Source organism: Hetaerina americana, unplaced genomic scaffold (genome assembly GCF_022747635.1).
Source record: "Hetaerina americana unplaced genomic scaffold, ioHetAmer1.1.p SCAF_3, whole genome shotgun sequence".
Lineage (NCBI taxonomy): Eukaryota > Metazoa > Arthropoda > Insecta > Odonata > Calopterygidae > Hetaerina > Hetaerina americana.
In genome coordinates, this window is record NW_027286874.1 from 87,136,776 (window position 1) to 87,164,015 (window position 27,240).

At 41.7% G+C, this 27,240-nt stretch overlaps 1 protein-coding gene and 1 non-coding gene across 2 annotated transcripts in view; one reads left to right on the forward strand and one right to left on the reverse strand.

Annotated features, from left to right (window-relative positions):
• The first annotated feature begins 1,102 nt into the window (after window positions 1–1,102).
• The window catches only part of LOC139690684 (homeobox protein Hox-A4-like), a 48,105-nt gene continuing 21,967 nt past the window's right edge, over window positions 1,103–27,240 (forward strand). The window contains exon 1 of the mRNA XM_071588182.1: window positions 1,103–2,688. Within this exon, the coding sequence (XP_071444283.1) occupies window positions 1,695–2,688 (994 nt within the window). The 5' untranslated portion in view covers window positions 1,103–1,694. The remainder of the gene's footprint in view (window positions 2,689–27,240) is intronic.
• Window positions 14,988–15,060, reverse strand: TRNAR-UCU (transfer RNA arginine (anticodon UCU)). The gene has a single exon. It is a non-coding gene; the product is annotated as a tRNA-Arg (tRNA).

The window sequence follows — 27,240 nt, forward strand, 5'->3', positions numbered from 1 at the left end:
GTATCTTTCCAGCAAATTTTTTATCAGGTACCACTGGTTTCGACGCATCGGCGTCATCCTCGGGTACCTGAGGAACGCCGATTCGTCGAAACTTGTGGTACCTAATAAAAAGTTTGCTGGAGAGATACATTGTTTTCTACTTGAGTTCGTCATATGAGGTTTTTCAATGCAACAAATCTCTTGCAGTAATTGCCGTCTATCGATGTTTCATGAGATGCGATTCAGTAAGTTACTAAATTAGATGCGAATTAGTTAAGTTATACTAAGCTCATATTAGTTTACAGGGGGCTTGTAACTTGATTTAAAGCTCTGAGCAACACGACCCGGATCATAGTCCAAATAGATCCATCGACAATTTACGATGCGACCATCGATTGCTACCGCCAGATCTTTGGGAAAATAATAATGTCAATGGATTATCAAGTGCTCCTGCGGCAAACACATCCTTTAGCGTGGCCGAATTTCTCGTGACAACCAGTTCTCCCGCGAAGGCAAACATTCTCGGTGCCATTTCCTTCAGGTTTCCCTGAACTTAAAAGTGCAGGGCCTTGTGCCAAGTATCCTCCATTCGTGAGTTCACCAGAGTCGTTGATGGAGGCGATGTGTCCTCAGAGAGACGGGCACCCATGAGTGGCGGCAGTCATCCACACACACACACTTACTCACTACACGGGTCCACGGAAGCAATCGCCTCTCGGCCTCTTCACTCTTAAGGGACAAGGGCGCACGTAACGCCGTCCCTGCGTGGAGGAGGGCTCTTAACACGGGGACGTCTTGAGGGCCCCCTCCCGCCCACTCCCACCTACGCTCGCTCATCCCTCACCCCCGCTTTCGCTCTCCTCATATTCCGAAGCTGTTACTCACCTCTCCTCCCACCCCCGCACGCACACACGTCTCCTGCTTCCTCTCTTTCCCTTCTTCTTCTTCTCCTTCGCTGGCTGCTCTCTGTTTTCCCGCAGCATCCCCCTCCATCCCATTGGCTGTGAAACTGTCCCCTCCCTCCCGTCCCCCGTCTCCAACCGAGCACCCACCCCTACCCCCCCCTCGTCAACGAAGGCGTGCTCGCCACACACACACACGACACGCAGATGACTCCCGACACTCAAAAGAGAGCACGGATTCACGGAGAGGAGAGAGGGAAAGAAAGGGAGCGACGTGAAGACGAGACAGCACGCAACGACGCCGGCGATCCAGCGAGTCCCTACTGGCCGCAATCTTCCGACGCAACCCCTTAACACGCACACATACACTCCGACCTTCCCCTCCCCCGCGAATTACTTCCCTGGAACGGCCGTTTACGGGGAATGACCCCTCGTAGGAGGTGAACATCTGCGGGCACTGCCGTGGGATACTGAGTCCTCGTAAGGTCTAACAACCAACGCCGGCACAAATCGTTAGAGGTCCAGAGGATTACCCCAGAGGCTAAGCTCTAATCGAGATCCGATGGAGCCCTCCCTTCGGTCCTAACCGACCGTCCGACTCTCTGACATTTTGCCACTAAGACCTTCCAAGTTACCAACAACAATACGAGTAAGTAATACGAGAGGCCACCTCGCAGGACAGAAGCGACGGTAACTCGTTCCTCGGTCTTAAGGTGATTTTGGACCTCGTGGGAGCAACCATCTTCCGGCCGAGTGGTCACGAGCCCCCCGCGGGAGGCCTCCCGACCCCCTAGTGACCACCTCCGGTTCGACATGGAGGACTGCTTTGGAGTCTGTCCCCCCGGCGTGCAGACGCACATCCTCGCCCACCATTTCTCTGCGGCCCCACCGTCCGTCTCCCCCTCCTCCACCTCCTCCGCTATCTCCTACTCACCCACCTCCTCATCCGCCTCTTCTCCGATGCACACTGCCTTCCCGACGTCCGTGCACCAGCAGCAACACCAGCAGCAGCACCACCACCACCACCCGGCGGACTTCTACTACGCACCCACCACCTTTCCGCCGACACCGCCCTCTCCCAATGGGAGCCATCTACTGCACCATCACCACCACTTCCCCATGCACCCGTTCGCTCAGGGAGTCGCCCAGGGGCACTTCTTGGGGTCGAACGAGTGGGGAGCCCTGGTTCCCTCTCCCAGCCCGCCACCGCCGCTCCTGGGTCAATCGCTGACGAGGGGCGTGGTGTCGACTTGCGCCCCGACGGAACAGCTGAGCCGACAGCACCAGCAGCAGTTTCAGCAAGTTCTGCACCACGGCCACCAACAGGGCGCGGGGAGGGAAGACCCCCGGGGACCGTCTCCAGAACGGCATTATCCCCCGCCGGGCACGGGTTCCTCCCCGTACGGTGGTGCCCAGTCCTATTGCGGAAGACTTGGGGAGAACGGTGGGCCGTCGACGGAACTGCCTCTACAGGGGTTCGCGGTCCAGCGCTACCAACAGGTCCAGAGAGCCCTCCTCCACGGGGCTCCCGGTTTGGCCCACGGCCTTCTCTTCCAGGCGGAAGCCGCCGGCGGCGGGTCGACGGAAGAGGAGGAGGAGGAGGAAGATGCGGAGGAGGAGGCGAGAGAAGATATGGGGCAGCGGCGGGAGGACCGACCACCGGGAGCTACTCTTCGGACGAGGGAGGGCGACGCGGAGTCGAAGGCCTGCCCGGTCGGAGGCGGCGATGGTCGTCACCTGGACGCGGGGCTCTTTGAGGAGTGCCAGAGGCGGGTGGGGCAGACGGACGTCTCCTCGGACGGGCAAGGTGAGGAGAGAGATAGATCAAGCGGGCTAGCTTGTGTAGGTATGAAAATCATAAGCGCACGTGCGTGTTCTACATACCACAGCGTATTTCTTAATGCCGAATTTCTAAATTCCACTTGAATATTTTAATTTTCTATTTCTACCACTGTTTTATGTATATTTCCAAAAATTTTATTCATTTTTTGTTTATTCCGGCGCCTTGAGATGTATTTATTTGTTGGTTTGACGCCACCTTGGATCTTCATGCACGTCAAAAATAACATTCGGCGAATCTTAGCGTTTTCTTGAAAACACAATCTCTTCAAACCATGGAAAGGAACTCGTATCTATAACAGGGCAATCTTCTCGTCTTTTATCGTTTCTCAGTGGTTTTCTGAGGAGAAATATATAACATTCTTGTACTTGAATTGAGTAAAGCGTAACAATAATATCATTTCAAATATAAATGACTCCATACTGCACCTTGTGTTACGCAGTTGACATGAAACACTCACTCAATTGCATACTATATACATACGAGGCCCGATATGTTGGAACCGTTCCAGTCGATGACCAGTGACATATGTGCAGTTTTCTGATTTATAATGTTTTTTATTAGCTTTATGTGAGAATATATTAGCTTTATGTGAAACAGTTACGAGTGGTGTATAAGTGGCGCATCAAACTCAGCAATAATAAAAACATAATTGGAATTGAGAAACCCGCTCGAAATTCAGTAACGTAGGATTTTTTGCCAGTTAAATTTGCAACCTGATCATGGTTACTACAAATAAATTTCAATTAAAAGGTATTCCTCAAAGATTATTTCTACCTCTATATCATTTTCATGATAATTTGGTATGAATAACGTAGAATATTTCTATTTCGTGGCCTTCGTGGCGTCGCGTCCAAACTATGCGGTCGATTTCGCCAGTCGTTTTAGTCAATCTGCCAATTTAACCTAAATTTGGTAGAGTCACCAAACATTTTTACGTATCTTCGAGGATTATTAATATGCCCTCGTCGTTTCAAATGTCGGTTGCACAGTATTATTTCGTATTGAAACTCTCCATACGTATTTTCTACCGGGCCATGTGCTGTTCAAAAATCCGATTCTATTCCTATCCCTTCCGTACTTGCCTAACAATATTCTCTGTTCCTTCTAACACAGCCTTCCCACTCCCATTCACCATCTCCACCACCCCCTCCACTGCTGATTTTACCCCGTGACTTCCTCTCTTTCCCCATCATTTGTAAAACTTCGTCGTTAACCTTCCTCTCTGTCCAACTTATTATCTCCAGTGTTCTCCATTGCACACCTCCAAAAGCTTCTGGCTCTATCCTTTAAACTTTCTTAGTCAAATACGCCTTAGAAAGAGGTGGGACGTTCATTTTGTGCTCTTTCTAAGATTGGAGCTGTCTTAACTCTAGATGTGCTACGCTTCTGATTTCAGTTCATACAGTATTTTAGGTAGCACCTGTAGCTATCTAGAACTTTAATGTTCGAGGCTCTATTCCAATCACAGAATAGTCTTTCTTTCTCAGCTTAAATTTGTGTCGTATTCTGGTACTTTCTGTTAATCGATACCAGCAAGACAGAGAACCACATCTGGCAAAAAGAGAGGCAAATTAATTCACCAAGCCTAAGGCGCATGAATGGAATAATGAAAGGGACGGGGAATCAGAATTTAATAAACAGACCGCACTCCAGGCAGGTTGCTGGCGGTCCCTGTCTTTTATAATTCGAATACGGAGATTCCTAACGAAGAATTTTTAATCCTATTCTAAGCCTCGAGTAATCGTCATTTTTGCCTTTGTTAATGTACGCATTCGAATGAATATTTTTTTGGTTTTGCATAATTTTATGTCCATAATTTATTCTGTCCCCAAATTTTAATGTTATTAAATGTCCGATTTTATTTCTTCCAATTGACTATGATACAATCTGTTCATTCATTCATCAATATACAGGTAAAAATATTTGCTTATGAAAGTCGGCAAGGATATCTTTAGCGCCAATATGTAGTAGACGATATTTTATCGAAGATTTCTGTTCGATAAACTGCAGCATAAACACTGGCATATACTTTTGACGTGAGTAATGATTAAATTCGTAAAGGAAGCATGGAAAAGAGAAAATATTTAATGGTGTATGTATGACGAGTATTCGGGTCCACAAATTTATTTTCCATTGAGAGAAAATATAGTTATAACCCTACGACGGAGAAAGTTTTTATTACCCACGATGGTTCTTTTATTGCTTAGAATAAAGCTAAGTAACTACAAATATACAAGACCGGAAAGCCGTTCTAAGTTCACTAACTCACTCACTTGAATGAATAATCCGTTGCGGCACTGTTTCACAACTGACGTTTCATTTTTTATTTGCCCTTTGTGAATTCGCACAACGAACTCATTTTGTATCGAGTAAAAATTGACATGAAAGAGCATGATATTTTCGTTATAAATATTTTGCGAGGTGCTCCCAATTTCCATTAAAATGCATCATTGTCATTCGGATGCCAAATCCAAATCAAATCGGGAAGGTGCGTTGCTTTAAGAGCAAGAAAAAAAAATCAATTCTTTCAGGGACGATGTCACACCAAAAAATATGGAAATGAGAAAATATTACTAACATAAAGGGAACCAAGCATAACATCATACATCTTTCATTATCATTTTCCAACGGGTAACCATATTAACTATTTCTCTCCAATACATTTAGGGGTATAATTGTGAATGAATCTCGTGATCCGTAATGGGTACCGTAAGGTATATACAATAAATATGCTGGACGAATTAAAGGCTATAAATAGATTTTTTTCCCAATGAAGAAACTGCAATAAAATTGAATAAATAGAAAAGAAATATTTTAATAATGAAGGAACCATGTAACGCAAATTAATATTCTAATTCTATTTAAAATATATGTACAAGTGCATAGCACATGACAAAAATGCTTCATTATAATACATTTAAATGACCTCAGCATCTGACTAAAAAACTTTTTTACTGGTAATATTTGAATTTATCAAATGATTTATCGCTGTATTTCGGTTTGAAAGCTTCTGCACAACTGCCTGGTTTTCTAAATAATTACATTACATAATTAAACGAACAGTCGAGCATTATGTCTGAGTTATTTCAATAGTTTCAGCCTCAACTTTGTGGAAGTTCATTTTAACAAATGAAAAAGAAACACTTTGTTCCAATCCACCACTTTATTACAGGTACGACTAGTTTCGACGCTACGGCGTCATCCTCAGGTACCTGAGTGGTGGATTGGAACAAAGTGTTTCTTTTTCATTTATTATGTCTGAGTTTCAGATGCTCGATTCCGCATCGCCCCATACTTTCCTGAATCATTGTATAACTACTTCCAAGTGGAGTAATCAGCTATTCTCGAGGGCGTCTAACGTTTAAAGCCAGTTAGAATGGGATCATTTGATCAAAATGGAAATTTCAACCCTTAAATTCGGATCAAGACGTCAACGGTGGATCTTACAATTTCTGCTGAAGTATTCATTTTTTATGACACCATTTGATAAAAAAGAAAGGTATGCCGTGTCAATTCAAAGTGTATTATCAAAATGGCCTCCTTATTTCCATCCCTCTAAATTCTGAAATTCCCTGCTCTCCTTCTTTTGCTTGGATAAAACTATTCCCTGCACATTCTTTCCTAGTGAAATTAACGCTTTTCCTTTCATTAGGTAATCCTTTATTGCATGTGTAAAGAAGTTATCAATCACAGTCACCTCCTTCACCGTCAGCGAATTAAGCCCATTTATTTCTTTTGCTCCCTCCTGCCAAATCCAACAGACTTAATTTCTCGAAGAACAAAAATCGAAATCATCCGATAGCATTAAAGCCACCTTCTTCGACGCTCCCGTTTCTGAGGCGCAATAACCCCGATTGATTTTCCTACTTCTTGAAAATCTTACGAAGAATCTTTATCCTTGCCTTTGTGTCTTATGTCCGTGCGATCAATTGACGCTTATCGACAAACTAACGAAGACTCTTCTTTTGTAATCGGAACTCACCCCCCACTCACTCCCTATCACCCCTCAGTCCAGTATTCTTTGAGCTTATTTTGTCATCTCTTCCACGTGAATGGGCATCTAAGAAAAATAGCTATTAACGTTATTGGAGAGCTGAGTATGAAAGCGCCGTGCAGTAGCACGTCTATATTATGCGCGTATCTTTACAGCTCATAGCCGGGCAAAATATATAGGAAATTACTCCCGGAACATACGGGATTCAGTGCTTCAACCAGAAGATCAGTTTGATAGGTGATGGTAGAGACCACAAGGTGCTAAATCGGACAAGGGTCTTGACTGTCGGGGCAGGGAAGAAAATTCCTTTCCCAATGTCAGCCCAGTTCACGGAAAATCCCCTTACCCGAGTTTCAGGGGGGCGTTTCCAGAGAAATCACCCGGTGAGATGGGTGAGTCCTGGCAGACACTCGGAGGGAATCACTAAAATTGAGCAAAATCAACTTGATATCCGTTTCTACAAAAAAATCTGTTTCACTACCCAGTTTCAACATGAAAATGTCATCTTTAGGTTCAAGCGAAACCTTTTTCTCATCCGTCATTATAGGAGATATATGCGTGGCAACAATTCGTATCTTAGTTCACGTATTTTTGCCATGTCAACGAGAATTCTGTGTTGACAACGAAGGAAGTCATCTCGAAGAAAGATGGCTTTCTTCCTTGCCAAACCTGACCTTGATTCGTATATCTTTCGCCGTAGTTGGTCCAGGAGGTTAACATGGTATTGTCGAGTAAAGAATTGAGCGGTGGGAAGATATTCTATCAGCAGAATCCCTTTTGCATCCCAGAAAACTAAATCCGCTACCTTCCTGACCGACCGTATCGCCTTTGCTTTCTTGTTGTTCCCCCTGCTTTATCTCTAAGCAGTGGACCCAAGTGTCATCTGTGGTCATAAACCGGTGCAGAAAATCTTGTTGGTTGCTCTTAAAACGGTCAAACATTGTTCGGAAATTTCCATTTTGATGCGTCTATGACCTTGCGTCATGAGTCGCGGCATCTAGCAGATAATTTTCTCATATCCAACTCCACTGTTCAAATGTGATATTTCCTTGTGAGGATTTCCTTTGCTTTCATACCTTTCTTTACGAAGTATTTAATCACTGATCGAATCTAAATTTGTCCCATCCTCACAAAACACTATACGGGAACAACAAGAGAGGCGTCTGCATCACAGATCTCTCCCCAGAGTACTGATGCGCCAGGTGTTTATTCATTAAGGATTACCTATTACTAAGCGGCTAACTCGTTGCACTAGCGTTGACATCTGGTTGTGGTTGCGAGAACCTTTCAAACTATCCCAGCGCAAGATATTATTAATGGTGAGCGAAAAGTTTAAGTTGATAGAAGAAAGCCGAAAAAAGGAAAAACATTGGGTGAAGAAAATATTGAGGGGCAGTGGGACGTTGTGGACCGTACTAGAAGGGAGAACATTGATTAAGTTGGGTAGAGGAAGTAAGAGAATAGGATTTTTAGGTAAAATAAAGGTAGGTATGAGTTAATAAGAAATGAAGAAGGAAATAATGTAGAGTAGACCATATAAAGTTCTCGCGATAAGTAGAATATAATAGTCCTTGGATAACAGTCCGAAAACCTAACTTAATATTCATTACACAGGGAAGGTGGAGACGGGTGGGGGAAGGATATCCTTATACATGTACGTAGCACAATATGGATGAAGTTAGGATATATGCAACCAACCACAATTTCGCCGAAATTGAGACTTTTATTGTTAGATGTTCCTGGATGCGCGTAATATTTTTGTGCTATGCGAAATTAATTCAACTCCTAATGATAAAGCGCTGATTACTAGACAAACGTAGACTAACCAATGAATACTTCGGCGCTTTGAGATGGGAATTGACGCCCGGCTAGGAGGCTGATTTTTGAAGGTAGGCTCTCCAAATTGCACGGCATGCGTCCAGTCGAGGAAAGGGAGTACATTGCGAGGGGGAATCGCCCGGATTTGAACCCTGGACCCTCCGAACACCAACTCTATGCCTTTAGGTTACCGTATCGCCGAAGTCGCACACCCGAAAGAAATGCACCCCATTCGATATCATTCTCATTTCCATCCCATCAAAGGGGTCGCCGATATTCGCATGTCTCCGAGACCCCTCCTCCCAACGACGAAGCCTCGCTCCAGCCGAGCGGGGGCCCGGAGAATTCCAAACTCGCCGCCGGAATATTTCATCGATGGCCGTTCGACATTTCCGCCACATAATCGAAAAAATAACCACGCCGAGGCGCCAGCCGCGAAGGGCAAACGAGCGTGCGTGCGTGAGGGTCCATATCCATCCTTGCCCCGTCGATGGCTTTCTTCTCTTCCTTTTTTTCCAACATCTCTCTCGTCCATTCGCTCCCTCACCCCCCCCCCCATCCGCTCCAGCGCGACGCGAACGCTCGACGGTCTTCCCTCCTCCCCTCGATCCGCTCCCCACGACCGAGCAAAAAGTCCGCCCGCGGTGGCTCAGCGCCGCTCGCCTCCTTGTGGGAGCGGGACCACATCATCGCCCTCGTCCCCGGCCGTCGGAATGTCTCCTCCGCTCCTGGACGAGTCTCTCCCACTGGAGGGACGGACGGTCGGTCGGGGATGGAGGAGGGGGTGGATGGGAGGTCGAGGACGCAAGATGTTTCTTCCGAGGGGAGGCGGGAAAAGTGGGGCGTAAAAGAGGGGAGCGAGGAAAGAGGGGTCCCTCTACTCTCCGGGGGAGGGGGTGGAAAAAATTTATACGAACGATGGACCCTCCCTCCGGCAGCCTATGTACTCGTCAACTTCATCTACGTGACCCCTTCGTGCCACTGCCAAGGGATATGGCAGGGGTTAATTCCACACCAGGCCCACACCGGCCAAATTAAATGTGGGCTTCTCCCTCGCTCCGGGGGATGAAAACAATTAATATACACGACGAATCCTCCCTACAGCCACCACTCAACTACGTCAATATGCTATCCTGAAGAGCACCACTTATAGATGTGGCAGGAGTTAATTCCACACCAGGCATGAGCCGTAAAAATTAAATGTCGGCTCCACTTCGCCACGGTATATGGAAAAATTTTATGCGACGGAATCTCCTTACAGTGACCACTAATTCAAGTTCAAGCGATACCATGCGGGTGACCGCTAGGAGGAGGAATCAAAGTTTAAATTTAAACCAATAATAAGAGGCTAATTATTCATTTCCGTGAGATGGAAAACATTACACATCTACGTCTACGTGGGAACGTGACGATCACCGCTAGGGGATGTGGCAGGAGTTAATTCCACTCCAAGTATGCAAGATTAAAGTTAGTTGTTGAGCTACTCCCAGAGGTTGTCTATTTCCTAATAAACTCTGCACTGTCTTTTAAATTAGTAAATATTGCATATTACTCATTATCCGCATTAATGCCGATAAATAAATTAATATAAACATGTTACTTTATTTCCAATCCTGACAGTGAATTTCGCTCGTTGTACATCTTAGTACGAGGTAGAGGATTATAGGTAGGAGAGGAGGGTTATCTCGCAATATTTAGCAGGAGTTATCTCGCAGGTGATCGACTTTTCTCGAATCGAACAACAAAGTAACTGAACTTGGAAAGTGAATTTTGTCCAGGCCTTCAAAGCCACGGTCAGGTGTTTCTTTTAGCTACGGTGGCTAAACTAAAACCTGAAACTTTTAGAAAATTCTTTTAAGGTTGGTAAAGGTTCATGTAAAAAAATTCACCCCCAGTTATTCAGTATTTAGAGACACATAATGTTTACTTCACACATATTTCTATTTTGAAATAGAAATTATATTCTAAAAATAAAGTAAATCGAAGGCCATGCTGCGATAGTAGCGCTACCTCGGTGGTACCACGGCGAAACGTAGAACAGACCACACTTATTAATATTTTACTGGCTAGCTCGAAGTAAAAAAGGTAATAACAAGGACAGAGAGATAGGGAGCGAATCCTACATAGTCACGCAACACGGGCATGTTTTGTGCGGCGGTTTTTAATTGCAAACATAAAAAGTTCATTTTATTCCAAAAGTAACGACTCTCGTTCACTTAACGAAAATGATTAGTTATTTATCAAATTGATCGACCACTTTGTCGCTAACACAGGGCTTAGTAATAATGTTCATCCCTCCATTCGTTAAAACTCGTAATAATTACGAGTGAAATCGAAGCACTCTACCATCATAAAAGTAAAAAGTAACTGATTTTAGCACAAGCTGGTGACTCTTATTACATGACTCGGTAACTGTACGAAGAATATAAGTAAATATGTTAAGGGTTCAAATACCTGCGGTCCGTCATTGGCATATAGTCAAGTTGTCAAGAGAACTAAAAACCATCGAATCAACCTACGTCCGTAAGGCCATGCAACAACTTAATGGAATTTTGTGGGGCAAAGGAATAAAAACCCAGACAAAGAAATGAATGAAAAAACTCCTTCATAGAGGGAATCGTACTATAAAACTCGGAAGTATGAATTATGTTGATTAACTTAAAATCTGGAAATTCAACTGCGAAAACAAGAGATGGATGCAATGAGAATAATCTGTAGAGTTTCGGCATGTTCCAAATGAAATAATTAGAGAAAGGGTGTATTAGCCTGGGTATGTTATGTACTAGACAGGATAAAATGAAGGAGATTGCCTTCGTATGGACATCTACGAAGGATGAATGAATGAGGAAAGGTGGCCCTTAAAATAGTATATGGTCTTGGGAACCCTCAGGCAGAATAAAAGGGCGGCCGAAGAGAACATGGGGCTGAGGGTTGAAGGAAGGCATGCTCCGCAGACAAATGAGGAAGACATTTATAAAAGACTCAGGTGGCGTGAAGAATGAGGGAAACGGCTGTATTAATACTACATTATCATCAAATATTTAAGTACTAAATACTTGCTGGAGTTTCCAGCGTCAATTACCATATGCTACATGACGTTGTTACTGTTCGACAACGTTATTGTTGCCGCTTCGGATGACGTCGTGAGCACTCCAGCTTTTCTTTAGCATTGATTCTTAAATATCTTAACTTTTGGATCTCCGCTCTGAGATCGCTATGATAGGCTACTGATCCTATCGACTACAAACTGGAGAACTTTCGAGAAATTGTGTGATTGCGATAAGAGCAATTACTTACGTATGATGACACCGCATTATCAGAAAATTACATACATCTGTTTATTGATCAAGTATTATAAAATCAAAGTCAATTTTTAATTTAATTATTATTTGTATAGCACTTCATAACCGTGAAGTTAAACAACTAACTAATTAGACCACTGAGAATGCGATTGCGATGGAACTTTTCGGCCATGAAATGAGTTTGGGGCCTAAATGCTCTCTAGTCCGATCAGAAAAAAATGCTCCAAATAACAGAAATCACTTCGGTGGCGACAAGGACGATGGATAACTCCTTCCACATATCCACCTCGCCGGCGATTGATAGTGAACTTGAATAGACATGGATATGATATGAGTAAAAGTAGACCTACCGAGTAGATTACAATACGAGCCATCTCTTGTGCGTAGTTATCGCTTAATATGAAATATCGAAATCAATACGACCAAGGGAGTGATATATCAGCCGTAATACATGCAGAAAAGAACAATCGATATATTATAACGTATTTTTTCGTAGATCTGCACGTTATAAATGAATGTTTCGGGAATAAAACATTCATAAAGCAATAAATCTGTAGTATCTTTCTTTTTCTCGAAATAGCTTCACAATACCTACATAAAAAATTCGATACAATGGAGGCGATGATAAATATTATTTAAAAATAATGGCCTTGCCCTGCACGCGTATTATTTATATATATATATATATATATATATATATATATATATATACACACACACAGGTATATATGAAAAATTCTCCATTGTAAAGTTATTAATCAGAGAATTGATTAGACTTTCGATGACTACCGGGCAAAATAATTCAGTTTTTAAATAGAGTTTTATTAAAAGCTCCGAATTCGTGTTTCAAATGATTCATGTTTATAAGATATATCGGCAATTTATCTTCATAACTCTTCCGAACTACAAATGACAAAAATCAATAGATGTTTATCAGTACATTTTGAAATTATATCCATAAATCATACACGGGGATTTAATGCTGCCATCTACTCCCTCTCTCCACCCCACACGCTTTCTCTCTCCGTGGGACGAAGAGGTATTTTTGGACTGGTGATACAAAGGAAAGAATTGATTCGAAGAAATCACTACAATTGATTCACTCGGAAATTAAACAATGGAAGCGCTATAAACACTACGGAACGAAAATCAGCTTCTAAATTTTTCTCAATACGCTTTCTTGATAGGAAATCCTTCCCGAATTCAGAAAACTCTATCTCGTTTGGAAACTATAAACGCATGTTTCAACTACTACCCGTTGTTTTATTTGGAATAACGACTTATTATAATAAAAACATAAATGAACGGCAAACATTCTTTCGGTAACTTGCGCTACATGTTGCGACCTAACCTAGCATTTGAGAAATCTGAAACACTGAAGGGCTTAAATCATTTTGACCTTGATGGCATCTTTAAATTACCTCTTTATCATTATCCAAATTTTTTAAAAAGTAAAAACTATCTCCGTTTTTAAAAAAATCTGATGTATACACATCCAGGACGCTATGATCAATTTGCTGCAAAGTGTCCCCCAACCGCAGGCTCAAATTCAGGGTTTTATTTTGTATTTAAAATAGAAATGAAAACTCTCTTCCTCAAAAGAGATATCATGAGCCAATTTTCAAAACGAGTCACTCAATATTTTTTCATCATATTTTCCAGTAGGCTTTTCTTTAAGATAACCTTTAATTCCGGCACAGACCAAAGCCCAGTGATGCGCTCATGAAGCCTCTGTCAACCGGAACTCACCAGAGAACTATTCATTAGACATCAACCGGGACTCTAGAAATATGGACTAGTCAAACGCAGAATTCTCGAGGAGAATGGTGGACTGTTGCCATATCGGCTGTATTACGACTTTCAACTGATACATCACAAACAGTTTTGTTGATTAGAACAGCTTTGTCACTTTCCAATCGAACGTATTGGCATGACAAACAGGGTGAAATCTGAAATGTCTACATTTTCACTCCTTTCTGACGTATCTAGGAGGGGAGGGGTAAGTAACTACAATATCTCTGATTACTAAATAGGGCCGCATCAAAGTATTACTTCACAGAAGGGGAATAAGAAAGATTAAAATAAAAATCAGATAAAACTCTCGATTGAAGAAAATTGGAATCGTATGAAAATATACGATTTCTGAATGAATAAAATCGTAATGGAAAGTTCTGCCGCATCAATTGTAATGTTCCGACTCTTCTTTCCCTCACAGAACATTTTGGCCACTCCTCCTGAACTCAAGGTGGAATAAAATTTTATGCTGGTTTTTAAATTTTTCAATTAAAAATCTCAATATTACGATAAAAAGGAGCAAAAACTAAGTTAACGGTCTTGCAGTCGAAGAAGGAAAAAAATAGCAAGAGATACGCTGGAACGAGCGGAAAGATTGTGCTATATGGGGAGCAAGGTCATCTGCGATGTGATAAGCATGAGTGGGATGTTGAGCGGAATGAAAATGGCGAAGAGGACGTTCTAGCAGGAGAAACGAGTGCTAACTGTCATTATTATTAGCATATACATTAGGAAGCGATTCACCAAAAACTTAAAAGTTTTAATTTTCGACGGCAGTGAGACATCGACGATAGCAGAGGCAAAGAAAAGAAGATTTAGAAGCGACGTGAATTCGTTGCCAGAAAAGAATGATGTAAATGAGTATAATAAACTGACAAGAGTAACAATTGTGGGTGAAGAGAGAAGCCTATGGAGGACACATCAACAAAAAGAAAGGGTTAACTAATTGCACACACATCCTGAGGAACGATAGCCTACTGAAGACCACAAGTGAAAAAAACATGAGGGGGGAAGTATGACAAAGGAAGGCCGGGATTGAATTACGAAAAATAGGCGATGAAAGGTTCGTCTTAGAGCAAGGACAAATGAATAAATTAAAAGGATAAAAGGCCAGCATCGCAGTGACGAACCATGAATTATTTATTTTTTTGGAAATTTGAGTAAAAGTCTTTATCGGGGCGAGATTGACAGTATACACGTACAGCTCTTTCTTCCTCCAAGGCCTAAAAACATAGCTATAATGCCCTAGGTAGATGAAAATCCACCAAGACGGGAATCGAACCCAGGGCAGAACTCCGGATTGACAGGCAAGAACGTTAAACCTGCACCAGCAGCGGTGGGACCGGCAAAATTTTCATCCGTTGTGGGGATCGAACCCACGACCTTTGGATTAGAAGTCCAACGCGCTATCCTCTGCGCCAAACGGACTATGTTATTTGCAGGTAGCAGGAGGAAGAGGTAAACTTTCAAGCGACGAGTCGCGGAAGAGATTTGCAACATTTTTTCTTAGTTCTCGCCATCATCACGCATGTCAACGTTGTCTTAAGCTTTCTGGGATGGCCGTCCTCTTATCACTTCTAATTCATAAATACGTAAGGGCTCCAGGCAGGACACATGAGTGAATTTGGCCACTAGCATAGAAACTTTTAGGATAGATATACGAAGATGAAAACATTCATCAACTGCTGTTTAAAGAATATTCTCCACTCATGTCTACCTTTTAGTGAGGCAAGAATCGTTTTTAAACCAATCCAACAGACCAGATGGTCACAAAATTCAAGAGAAAATTAAATAGACACTGCTTCCTCCCCGACACTAAAGCTGCACACGGCTTATGCTAAGAAATGGTCGGCTTTCATGACCAATTTGGTTTCGATTCCAGAACCAGAGGGTGTACCATCAAGTAGATGCCGACTTAAGATTGTGCTTCGCGGTATCACTTGTCTTCCCTTCTCACCATCCTTTCCCAAAATGGGAGGTATCGCTGGCGATCTTGCAAGCTGTGGCGGGAAAAAGAGTCAGTTTCGAATAAAGAGTCCGATTCCATGCTGACTAGATCTCTACGGTCGAGATCACAGTTATTTTTGTTTTACCAGCGTTTAACGATGCAGATCCAGCTATAAGGCAGGAGGGCATGACCAAATTTTTAAAGCTGAAAAATTACGAGGATTATAAATCCCATAATGTAAATGTTTTCCACTTGCGATTTCACCAGAGGAAAAAAAAGATCGCCTTGGATTTTTAAAAAATTCTTGAAATTAAATATTCACGTCGTTAAAATTCATTGCGGATCCCGTATACACTTAACGATTCAAAACACGGAATTTCATATTTTCTACTACTAAACTAATTTATTCAGCTTTCATCTCCACCAAAGCCGTATCTACGGATTTGTTTGGAAGGATAAAATATTTCTGTTTTGAGAATTACTTCAATTATTGTAAACCAGAAATCATTTACACGTGACGATAACCGCGTGAAACAGAATGTGGTGACCCGATTTACGTCAAAGCCCAAGGCACGAATGAATTATTTTACACCCGCGTCCAGAGAATTGACCAATTCGTTGCGGTAAACACCCTGCAGTTGCTTGCCTGAATTCATATTTTTGATTACGAAAACGTGAATTAATAATACAGGCCATCAAATTGACTATGGGAACGAATACGATATCTCTGGTCAAGAATTTCCAACTAACCGTGCTGATTTGAATGATTTGGGATATAAACGTGGACTGGGTTGATGATTAGCAAATTTTGTTTCCTTTCTCCGCCTACTCTCCTGTATTTAGCAAAGACGGAGGATCGGACATATGACTAAACTTGTCCTCTTAGGAAAATAATGTTGACAGAAACACTTGATCATTTCATGTCAATTTTTTACACGACTGCGGAGTTTTTCGACTAAATTGGATAAATAAAGGGAGCATGGCATTTCACTTCATATTACAATTTTGTCTCAAACATTTCCTAAACATCCACCGAAAATAATGTTCGCGGTAACGGTATGCTCACGTCTCATTTGTTGACACAATATATCTGGAAGGTCACATTGGATTTGATGAAATATTTTACGACACATGGAAGAAAACAAATACTCCGTCGTATAGCTAAAAAAAATTGAGTAAACATAGTATTGAAATATTTTTTCCTTAACGACAAACGGAAATAAGCTTTCAGAATATTCCGCTGGGAATGTGTACTCCTAATAACGGTTATTCCTTGACTTATCACGGTATAGAATGAGACATGATCATCTCGCGGTCGAATTTAAATGGCGTACAAAATCTAAAGGTCTCCTTACACCGGGAAAAAACCGACGTAAATATTGAATACATACAAACACGGTGGTATTTTTGTAACTTGAAGTAAAGGCTGCAAATAATTAAAAAATGTGCTGAGAGTGATGCTCGCACTAAATGCTAAGTGGAAGCCAATCATCCCTTTCACTTCTTGAGAGATTCGCGACGAATAATAAGCAACGTTCTACCGGGTTAGGTTTGATTTTTGATGAGCTTCAGCACTACGCACTACGGAATCCCTAATTCCTACATTGCGTAACACAAAATATCCCTAAACCCCATACTTCATATCACAATAACTTTTTCCTTAACTCTGCTCACTGTCTATCTTCCTTCCCTCCATCAAAAATACCCATTCCTTTCGCCCCTCCTCCTCAATTTCCCAGCATTCTTGCCTCAATTACCGTCCTCAGCATCGCCCCTCGCCTCTCAGTATCTTCTGCATCCACTGCTGGCTTCTTCGAATTTCTCTAAATAACAGTCTTTCTTCCCCCTACCATTCCCAGAACTTCATCGTTTGTTCTCCTTTCCGTCCTATTAATTTTTTTCCATTTTTCTGCACATCCACATCTCAAAGGCCTCCAAATTATGCTTATCCTCCTCTTGCCTCACCGGAAAAAGTTCCCGAGCCATACAAAACTACGCTCCATTTCAAAAGTTTTCACTCGTATTTTCTTTACGTCTTTCCTCCATGCGCTTGATCTACGCACATTCGAACAATAATCTAATTATAGGGGGGGGGTGGAACAATAATCTAATTATATAATTTAACTTCTAGTCCTAAACTATCATTGGTATTTCATCCCGAAGACTGATTGACAAGCAGCCCTCCACTCTTCCCTTTATCGTATAACGCTAACTCCGAACCGAGAAATCGATGACGGTGTAATGCCCCCTGTGGTGAATAATACACATCGGCTCTCAACCATTCGTTTTCCGCTTCGCATTGGTAGTAAGTGGTCTGTGCAATAAATGCGCGAACTGGTGCAATCTGGCGGCCATGACGCGGACTATAGTCCCGCCCACCTGCGGCGCTAGTTCTCTTTGACCTAATGAGCCGTCTGTGGCTCTGGGCGGATCGTCGAGCAGCGTGTATGGTTCCAGTAATGTTAGTTTCCGTTGTCCTTATCTTTACTGTTTGGAGAAAATGGAAATTGACGAAATCACGGAGCAACGAATCAACATCAAGTTTTTTTGTGAAGTGCGGTAAAAGTTATCAAGAAATTAATACAATGTTGACAGCTGTTTACGGTGATAATGCTCTGAAGAAAACATTCGTGTATTCAAGTGGATTAAGCGTTTTAAAGATGGCCGACAAGACGCCACGGATGATGCAAGGCCGGGAAGACCTTCAACCACCTGTGTTGATGACAACATTGATCGTGTGCGGACCCTTGCCCTTACCGATCGTCGAAAAACTGCCCGAATGATAGGTGATGAACTGAATTTTGGAATATCAACAGTGCACACTATTTAAACGAACATGATGGATGGATCCTTCACCATGGCAATGCACTTGCACATTCAGCATTGATCGTTCGCCAGTTTCTGGCAAATAATTCAATCATCATCCATGATCGTCCTCCTTATTCACCAGATATCGCCCCCTGCGACTTTTTTCTATTCCCAAAATGCAAAACTGTGATGAGGGGACATCACTGGGGAGATGTGGACACAATAAAGCCAGAAACGAGGAGCAAAATAAAAAACCTAACTGCCGAGGACTTCTAAGGGTGCTTTAAACAGTGGAAAAGAAGATGGAATATATAGCATAGCAACGAATGGAGAGTACTTTGAAGGGGACAAAACTGATATGGACTAAATTTTGCAAAATAAAGTTTTTATGGCCTCAGTTCGCGTATTTATTGGACAGACCTCGTATAGTTTCCCTAATCATGGAAGCGAAAATCGAATCGTACATCATTAACTGTTGTTTTCCTGGGCTTCGATTACTTAACCGTGAAATTATTCGAATATAATAATATAAGCTTGCTCTGTTGAAGATCTGTATCAGCTCCAGTCGTTATATATGTATTTCCTAGATGTCGTCAGACTGGCTGCTGCATCGCTCCGTCCGATAATTTCTAATCCACGGATGTAATTTCGAGTGAAATGTTTGAGGCATCCAGATGCTATGCCTTTCGCATAGTCGTTACCTATTCTCCTTTACAGATGCATAATTTTAGATATCTCGACCGTATTCATCTCATGTTCCACGGCTCATCACGTTCAACCTTACACGGAGACTTTCGGGTGGAGGTTGTGGAGCAATTTAGAATTGCATCCTAACTTGCTACTTAAATTTCTGGCACCAATTTTGAAGTTGTTTACTTCTTTCTCTAGATGCAATTGGTTTCCTATGGATGGAAGGGGGAGTTCCCACGATTAAAGTCAAGGAATAAATACTCGTAGGCCAATTAAAAGGGGCGTAAGAAAGAAGAGATGTCGGGGTGTAGAGGAGCATGCATTGGATGCGGAAAACTGGATGGCCCTAGTGGACCTATCTTCCGATTGAATTTATCCTGCAATTCGATGCCGATGAATCCAATTTTTTCCTCATTCGAAAAACGTTTCCTCCACCCGAAAACCGCTTAAGTCGAATTAAAGTTCCATTTCAGCATGGTAATTTCAATAAATGATGGGAGCAAACACTCTTGACCGATTCTTTAAAAGCATGAAATTGGATAAGTTTAGTTTAAACTTCACCTCCGATTTAAATAACTAATTTATAGCTAATTTTATTCATAGTCTCATGCATAATTGCTGTCTCTTTTAGTCTCGTCGACGAACAGAACTTCGCCTTGTTTTTTCCAATAAGTCACTTGATTTAACATGCAGAATATTTTTGGTGACACGACAGTACATGACCGTTTGTTTTATGCAAGAACTAGCTTTTTATTCTGCCTTACCTAAAACTTCGTAATATTTAAAAAATTACTAAACCACATATCTCTGGTTTAATTTCTATTGTAATAAAGGAATGACTCAAGATACATTCATTATTTAATACACCGACCATGGTTTAAAACAAGGTATAATAATCATTTCCACACTGATAACGACAAGCTGTGTTGAAACCATGGTTAATATATTAAATTAAGTTTTAAATATAGTTTGTGGTAACCCTTTAGGATAATAATAATAAAATATAATCAACAAGAGGTGCCCGAGACATTATGGACTATATCGCATTATTAATTATAATGGCCAGATCCAAATATATCTTCCCAAACTTAATATTTCATAACTTGAGATAACTTCTATTCCAGATGAACTTTGGCATGCAGAAATTCGATTGCACATTAAAACCTACTGATTAAATTATTATTATTATAATTAATGGAATTCTACTGGTTAAGGTAGGTCTTGGATGGAAATAGCCTACGCAGCGATAGAACGATAATTCCCTTGTTTCTCCCACAAAAAACACAACTAGTCATCTCACACTACAATAAATCCCTCTTCAATCCAGCATACTTCCATTCCCCCTACATTAACTCAAACATGCCTATCCCATTCCTACCCCTTCCTCGCTGATCTCCCGTTCTTCATTCTATCGCATTCTTCAACACCTCATTACCAAGCGAAATGCTCTGCATCCTTCTTTCCTGCCTCCTTTGGATTTCTCCCAAAAATCACAATGCCTAGCACTTCCCCATTTGTTTTCCTTTCTGCCCATTTCACCTTTTCCATCCTTCACCACGTCCATATTTCAAAAGCCTCAAATCAACGCCTATCATCTTGCTTCAACGGCCATGGTTCTGCACCGAGCAAAACCACGCTTCCTATGAAAATTTTGAAGTGTTTTTTTAACATTCTTACTCAACGTCCCTGTCATCACACCCCTCCTTCTTGTGAAAGTCTCTTTGCCTAACTCAATTATTCTTCTTAAGTCCCTACGACTACTTAGACCATTTTGGTCCAGAACACTTTCGAGATAGGTAAATATATATTTCCTGATAGTCACAATCTACAACTCAAAGGTCAAACTGTTAAGTAAGATATAGGTAGCTTACTCTGCACAACAAGACGCCCTATGGGGTGTGGAATTCATGCACTCCAGAGTACAGGGAACCGGTCTCTCTCATTACTACCCCTTCTGTTTCCTAAAACGTCATTATGCCCGGTGGCGAATTTTCAAGCATTCGAACCCGAATCTCGATCAAATGAAAAGTTTTCTACGCCGAATTTCAGCTCATTAATGCATCAGCTTCATAAAAACTGACAGATAGACAAATGGAAGGGAGAAGTTGCAGAGAGAGAGAGACTAAGGATGGTAAATTTTAAATGTGAATGTGGAAAATGTTTTACATGTGAATATGGAAGAATTGCTGGAAAATAAAACTCCTCAGAGAGCAGGACTAAACCATGTTGATGATAGCTAACAACGATCGCGATAAAGAAAAATTTAGAATCCTATCTTACCAGACAAAGAATATACGAGCATGAACAAGACTTTAAATTTCTTTCATCATTATGAATATCGCAACTGCATCACTGTGTCCGATATACTCATATCAACTTCGAGAATGTAATTTCGGATAAAATATTTTATTTATGCTGTAAGGATATTATCTAGAAGTATCCAGATAATATCCTTATTGCATAAATGTTACATTTATTTATTCACAGATTATACATTTAGTAATTCCGTACCTGAAAGTGCTAGCTTGAAATACACATGCGAACAAATATTCTTTCCTATTATGGAATAGATATTTACGTGCCTAATTTACGCAACGGTTTTAAGTTACGTTGAAGCACCGTACTACATAAAGCTACTATAACACGCACAATAAGTACTGCTCAAGAGTATCTCCAGCAGTACTTCGCGCTTTCCAGCCTCCTAACTCCTCGCGTTTTGACTGCTGTGCTCAAGAGAAAACTAAACACCTCGCCGAGGAAAATCCAGCAAGCCAAATTGCAGCAACCGACTCGAATTAACAGAACTGAATAATTACGTTAGATGGCGGCGTCTAATTGATATTTAGACGCGCGTAATCCGTTGACGAGCGACGCCGTCCACGCATCCCAAAATCAAATCCCGAGTCGAAAACCACTGCTTGGCTTGCACTATCGGAGCCGCACCGCGTTTACATATTTTTACACGAGTCGTTCGTGTAGCGTCCCCGTCCTCCCACGCGTGTTTCTTTCGGCGGCCGCATCGATCACGAGGCATAAGCACCCCGAGTGACGTCGCTGCCCCTCTTGGAGGAACAATGACAGCGATTCGGAAAAAGAGAGCTCCGATGGGCGTGAGAAATAGTCGGGTCTGGGGAGGGTGGGGGGGGGGGAAGGAGGTGGGAGTGTGGTGAGGGGACGGAGGTGGGCCTTTAGGGAGTCTCCAGTCGAATTTTTTACTCGACCACCCCCTTCCCTCCCGTACTCGTGGGTGGAGTGCCACCGCCGGTGTCGCCTGGGTGTTTTTGCAGCCGAGCGACATCCGTCACTCCGTGGAACGATACGGGAGCCCCACCTCTCTTCCCTCCCACGACACTCGTCACCATCCACCTACGCGCGTCCCTCCTCCCTCATTTGTCATCCTCGAAAATTCGCCCCCTCCCCACATTCCCACCCCCCTCTTCTTTTTTTCCTCTCCTCTTTCCGTTGCATCAGAACGTGACTCAGGAGACGCGTATGGATGCGTGATCGAGGAGCATCACATGCGATTCCTCGCAGGTTATGACCGTGGTGCTCGACGCGCGGTGGTCGAATTCGCTGCCCCTCTCTCTTTCCCCCTCCCTCGGGAATGCGCCCCTAAAAAAGTTTGGGCGGTGTGTGTGTGTGAGAGAGAAAGAGAGGAACAACTGTCATCTATATGTTAATTTTACGCGCTTTGAATGTAATCCGAAGGAACACTCTTTCATTCAGTGAAATGAGCGACCACGAAATACACACGCGACGTGCGAGTTCTAGTTCGTCTATACAATTGCGTCTGTTTTACCAGAGGTGGACAGTACGCACTTATCTGACTGAGAGCTGACCACAGAAAACAGAGTGGAAAACAAGTCGATCGGCTAATAATTATCGTTACAAAGGTATTCGAAATTTAAAAAACAATGAAGTTATTAAATAGGCTTCTCACGTAATCATATTTGAGATGGAACTTCAAAGCTTACGATAAACATTACGACTGAATTGGGCAATGAAGGTATGGAAAGTTGAATTGAAATAATATCTATATACGAGAGGACGCTGGATAAATAGTTAAGATACTTCCATTCTATTATTCCTTTTCTGGAATTTGTGAACATTATTTTTTCAGCGACTCCTGATAATGTGCTAACAGTATAACAAAAAGGCATCGCAAAGGCTTTCTTTGGCATTTTTGATTTATTTTCAAATCGATTCCCAGGGCAAAGTCATTCCCTTCGTGTTTTGAGCAATTTCGGGGGTACCAACCAACGCCAGGTTGATTTTATCTCAACCCTGATCGCAAATCCTTCGGTGAAGCTAATAAAATGAGTTTGAAACAAAATCTAGTATCAAAAACTAGCACCGTAAGGTTCACAACCAGCTTGCATTGATTTGGTTACCGCGATATAACAATCGATTTGGTGACAAAAGTTGAACCATATTACATCGACTATGGCGAAGTCACATTAAAGCATATTATTCAGTGAAGTAAAAACCAACATCTCACCCTGAGAGCTGACAGGGGTGGGGGGAGAGGTAATCTATGGCAATCTGTTTATTCACCAGCCATTACGATAATTGATGACAACTCGCGTTAGGTACCATTAAATTTTTGGGCAATTCAAATTGTATATTGTCGTATATATAATTTTCGTACGGCAGTCACTTTCTCTAAATATTTAATTGTGATCTTGTCTACCAATTAAATGTAGAGATACAACTATCCCCTCTTTGTCAGAATTAGTCTCACACGATTTGTATTCATTTAGTTGTTGAACCAATACATGCAATTTTCGTGGTTTCAGGATCTCCCGAAACAGAATTACAAAAATGATAGAGACTACTCTTTCTTGTGGTTCATAACGATTTATAACGAAAGGGGTAGCTTCTCTCCCTACTTTATTCAATTCAAGAATTAGGTTCTTCTACGCAGGGTCCCAAATGTTCGACTCGTAATCACGCTGAAATCTAAGCAACGCCATACATCGATGTTTACTAAAACCTCTTCCAAGATGCCACTGGATTAATTGTGATTACGTATTATAATTATTTTAGCACCTGTTTTAACCAATCATATGACTTAGGTTCTTCAGTTCAAGTATTTTTCCTTGGCGATCTCTTATAAATAAACATCGTTGAATGTCAGGTTGATGCTTGAAGTTTCTTCAGGATGTATTCACGTGAATACAGACGTCTGCTAATTAATACACTGTACGCAATACTAAGGTGTGAAGAAAACCAAATAGTATCAGAAAGGCATTGGAACCGGGCGGTCGATTTTGATGTCTCAATAAAGCCTCGATATTATTAATGAAGGGAAGCAAGCCTTCACCCTCGAAGATGACGTTCACACGCTGAAAGACGTTTTGTGCTCCTCGTTAAAAACTGTGAAATTTTGCTACCTTTCTTACTAAACGTGGTAGTTCACAAATTACCCCTACTAAAGTCAACTTTATTCTCATGACTGGCACATACTCAAAACAACTCCTCATTCCACTAGACCTAAGTACGACTCGTAAATACCTAGGACAAAAATGAGTATGGCCATGGGAGATCAACAAATATCTGAACGGTTTAGGATCGATCACTTGCTGGGAAAAAAGTGTGCGTAGGGCTCTTGATTAAGGCGATATATCGACAGAATAACGATATTTTTTCATATTGAGTAGGTCATTATGAATAATTCTAAGGAAACATCAAATTGATGGGCGCCGATCGTTGTCCATATGACAATAACGAAAATTTTATCGATATGGCCATATGAACGATATAATCGATTAATGATATTTTTGATATGACTCTATGGACGAGAAAGTCAGCACACAATAGTGATGATATGAACTGTATATGCGATGTTTGGTGATATTTTGAACGTTCAAATAGAGAAGAAAAAAACGCTCCAAACAATATTTCCGATAGTGATAATGACGACAATTCCGCCATTCGATATATTTGATACAGTCGATACGGAAAGCAGTCTCCAATTGATCGATGTTTCCGATATTGTCGACTTTATTCGATACCCCGGATAATTATTCTCATGTTGAAATATATTGTGGTCCCCTCGATGTTATTTCATATGGATGCTCGGTATTGGAAAAGGTGTACACAGGCACGGCCCTTCTTGAGAGGACGAGCCTTCCAGCAGTCTCCCGCGGAGTAGTTCGTGCAATCCCTTGGTTGAGATGGAGGGGGGGGCGGGCGAAGAGGACGCCACGCCCCTCCAGACCACAATCTTGAGCCGTACTCACCACAGAATCCGAGGTCTATCCATGTCTTCGTCACTCATTTTTTTTTCAATCTGCGCGTCTCGAGCAGTTTCCCCATCCATCTTCACGGAAGGTCTTCGAGAAAAACCCTTGTCTCATTCTCTCCAGACACGACGTCTCAGTGCTCTGTGACTCCACCATGAGCGGCGAGGTGGGCGTCTTGGACGATGTCTTTGACGCTGATTTCCCTCTTTCGACCTGCCCTTACTTCCCCTCCGCGCTACGAAAACCTCTTTACATGTCTCATTAAGCCATGAATGTTAACCGTTTTGAGGAAAATTGTCATCTGCCGGGTCTCAACGCTTGGAACAACACATCTTGACTTTTCGTGATTGATGGGTGCTAAGAGCATCACGTGCGAACCACGACGAGGGGGTAATTATAAGGGGACTGAAATGATTCTGAAATAATTAAATATATGCGCGCCAAGTCGTGAAAGTATGAGCAAATCTTCATTATTGTATTGCCTCTCCGTATCTCCAGTATCCATTGTATAGCCTTCTTAGAATTTATTCAAACAAAATTCTCTTTCCCTACTATGCCTAGGACTTATTATTTGTTTTTCTTTACGTCCATTTTACTTTGTTCATCCTTTCACACACCCACATCTCAAAAACCTACAATGTATGCCTATCACTTTGCCTCAAAGGCCCAGTTTCCGAGCTCTATAAATATACCAGACATATTTGTTTTCACTATTACTTTCCTTTATATCTTTTCTTGAGGTGCCTATCATCTATTCTCGCCTCTTGGTGAAAGTATATGAATTGGGAAAATCTAAAAAAAAATCACCACCACCGGAGTTAACAACCCGAAGGTTGATTTGACAGAAGAGGATACATCTCACCTATTACTAAGCCAAACGGTGGGTGAAATTCATACATCAGAATAAGAGGAGGCAGTCCCTTTGACTAAGGCATCCCAAGGAATCGCACCCGGGTCCTCCGGTCAGTATTCCATCGCTCTACCCACCCGAATATTACGTCTCAAAAAATATCGAGGAAAATAAACGACTATTACTATTATTCACTATTAATCTCATCGCTAATTGTCAGTAATATTATATATATATATATATATATATATATATATATATATATATATATATATATATATATATATATATAGACCACTGGATAGTTTACGCAAAAGCAGTTCTTAAATTAAACCACGAAGATAATTCTCGTTTCGGCGAATATACAAGTCCTGTAAGTCAATGAATCTTTCGACGCGGATCAGATTGGTAATTACAACAATAATAACAGAAATTTGATCAACTAATTGAAGAATTTGGACCTAGTTGTAACGCTTAATTCGTCAATAACAAAGCCTTAAGAACGCAACGATAGAATTGGAAACAGCGACGCGTATATTAAACATAACCTTATTTGGTGAATTAATTATAGCATTAATACTAAATAGATTTTGACAGCTCCGAGGGATACTGTAAGAAGAGTAAGCACAGTCTATAAGAAAAAACCGATTTAAGAAAGCTTTAATTTGAAAAACTTCATAGTTTGTACTCAATTTAAATATCCACGCCTTCATTGAAGTCACGTCAGAACTCAGTTGACTTTAATATACGATAATTATTTCATTACAGTCGCCACGTTTAAAAAAAAACGACATCGCAGTCGTCGGAGGAATGGTTTAAAATTCGAAAGGAATTTGCCTGCTTAAATTTGAATTTTAACGGCATGGTGGACTTCCTTTCCAAAGACACGCTAAATTAATTATCCCCATACGAAAGCGACATCCCATTGACTTAGTATGCATGAGAGTGTCCTTACGAATCACCCAAATTGAATTGTAGCCGGAGAAATATGGTTAGCGAGACAATCTACTCCTCCTTTGTCTTCGTCGTTCGTGGAACGATCTGCTGAAATCTAAAATAAAAAAAAC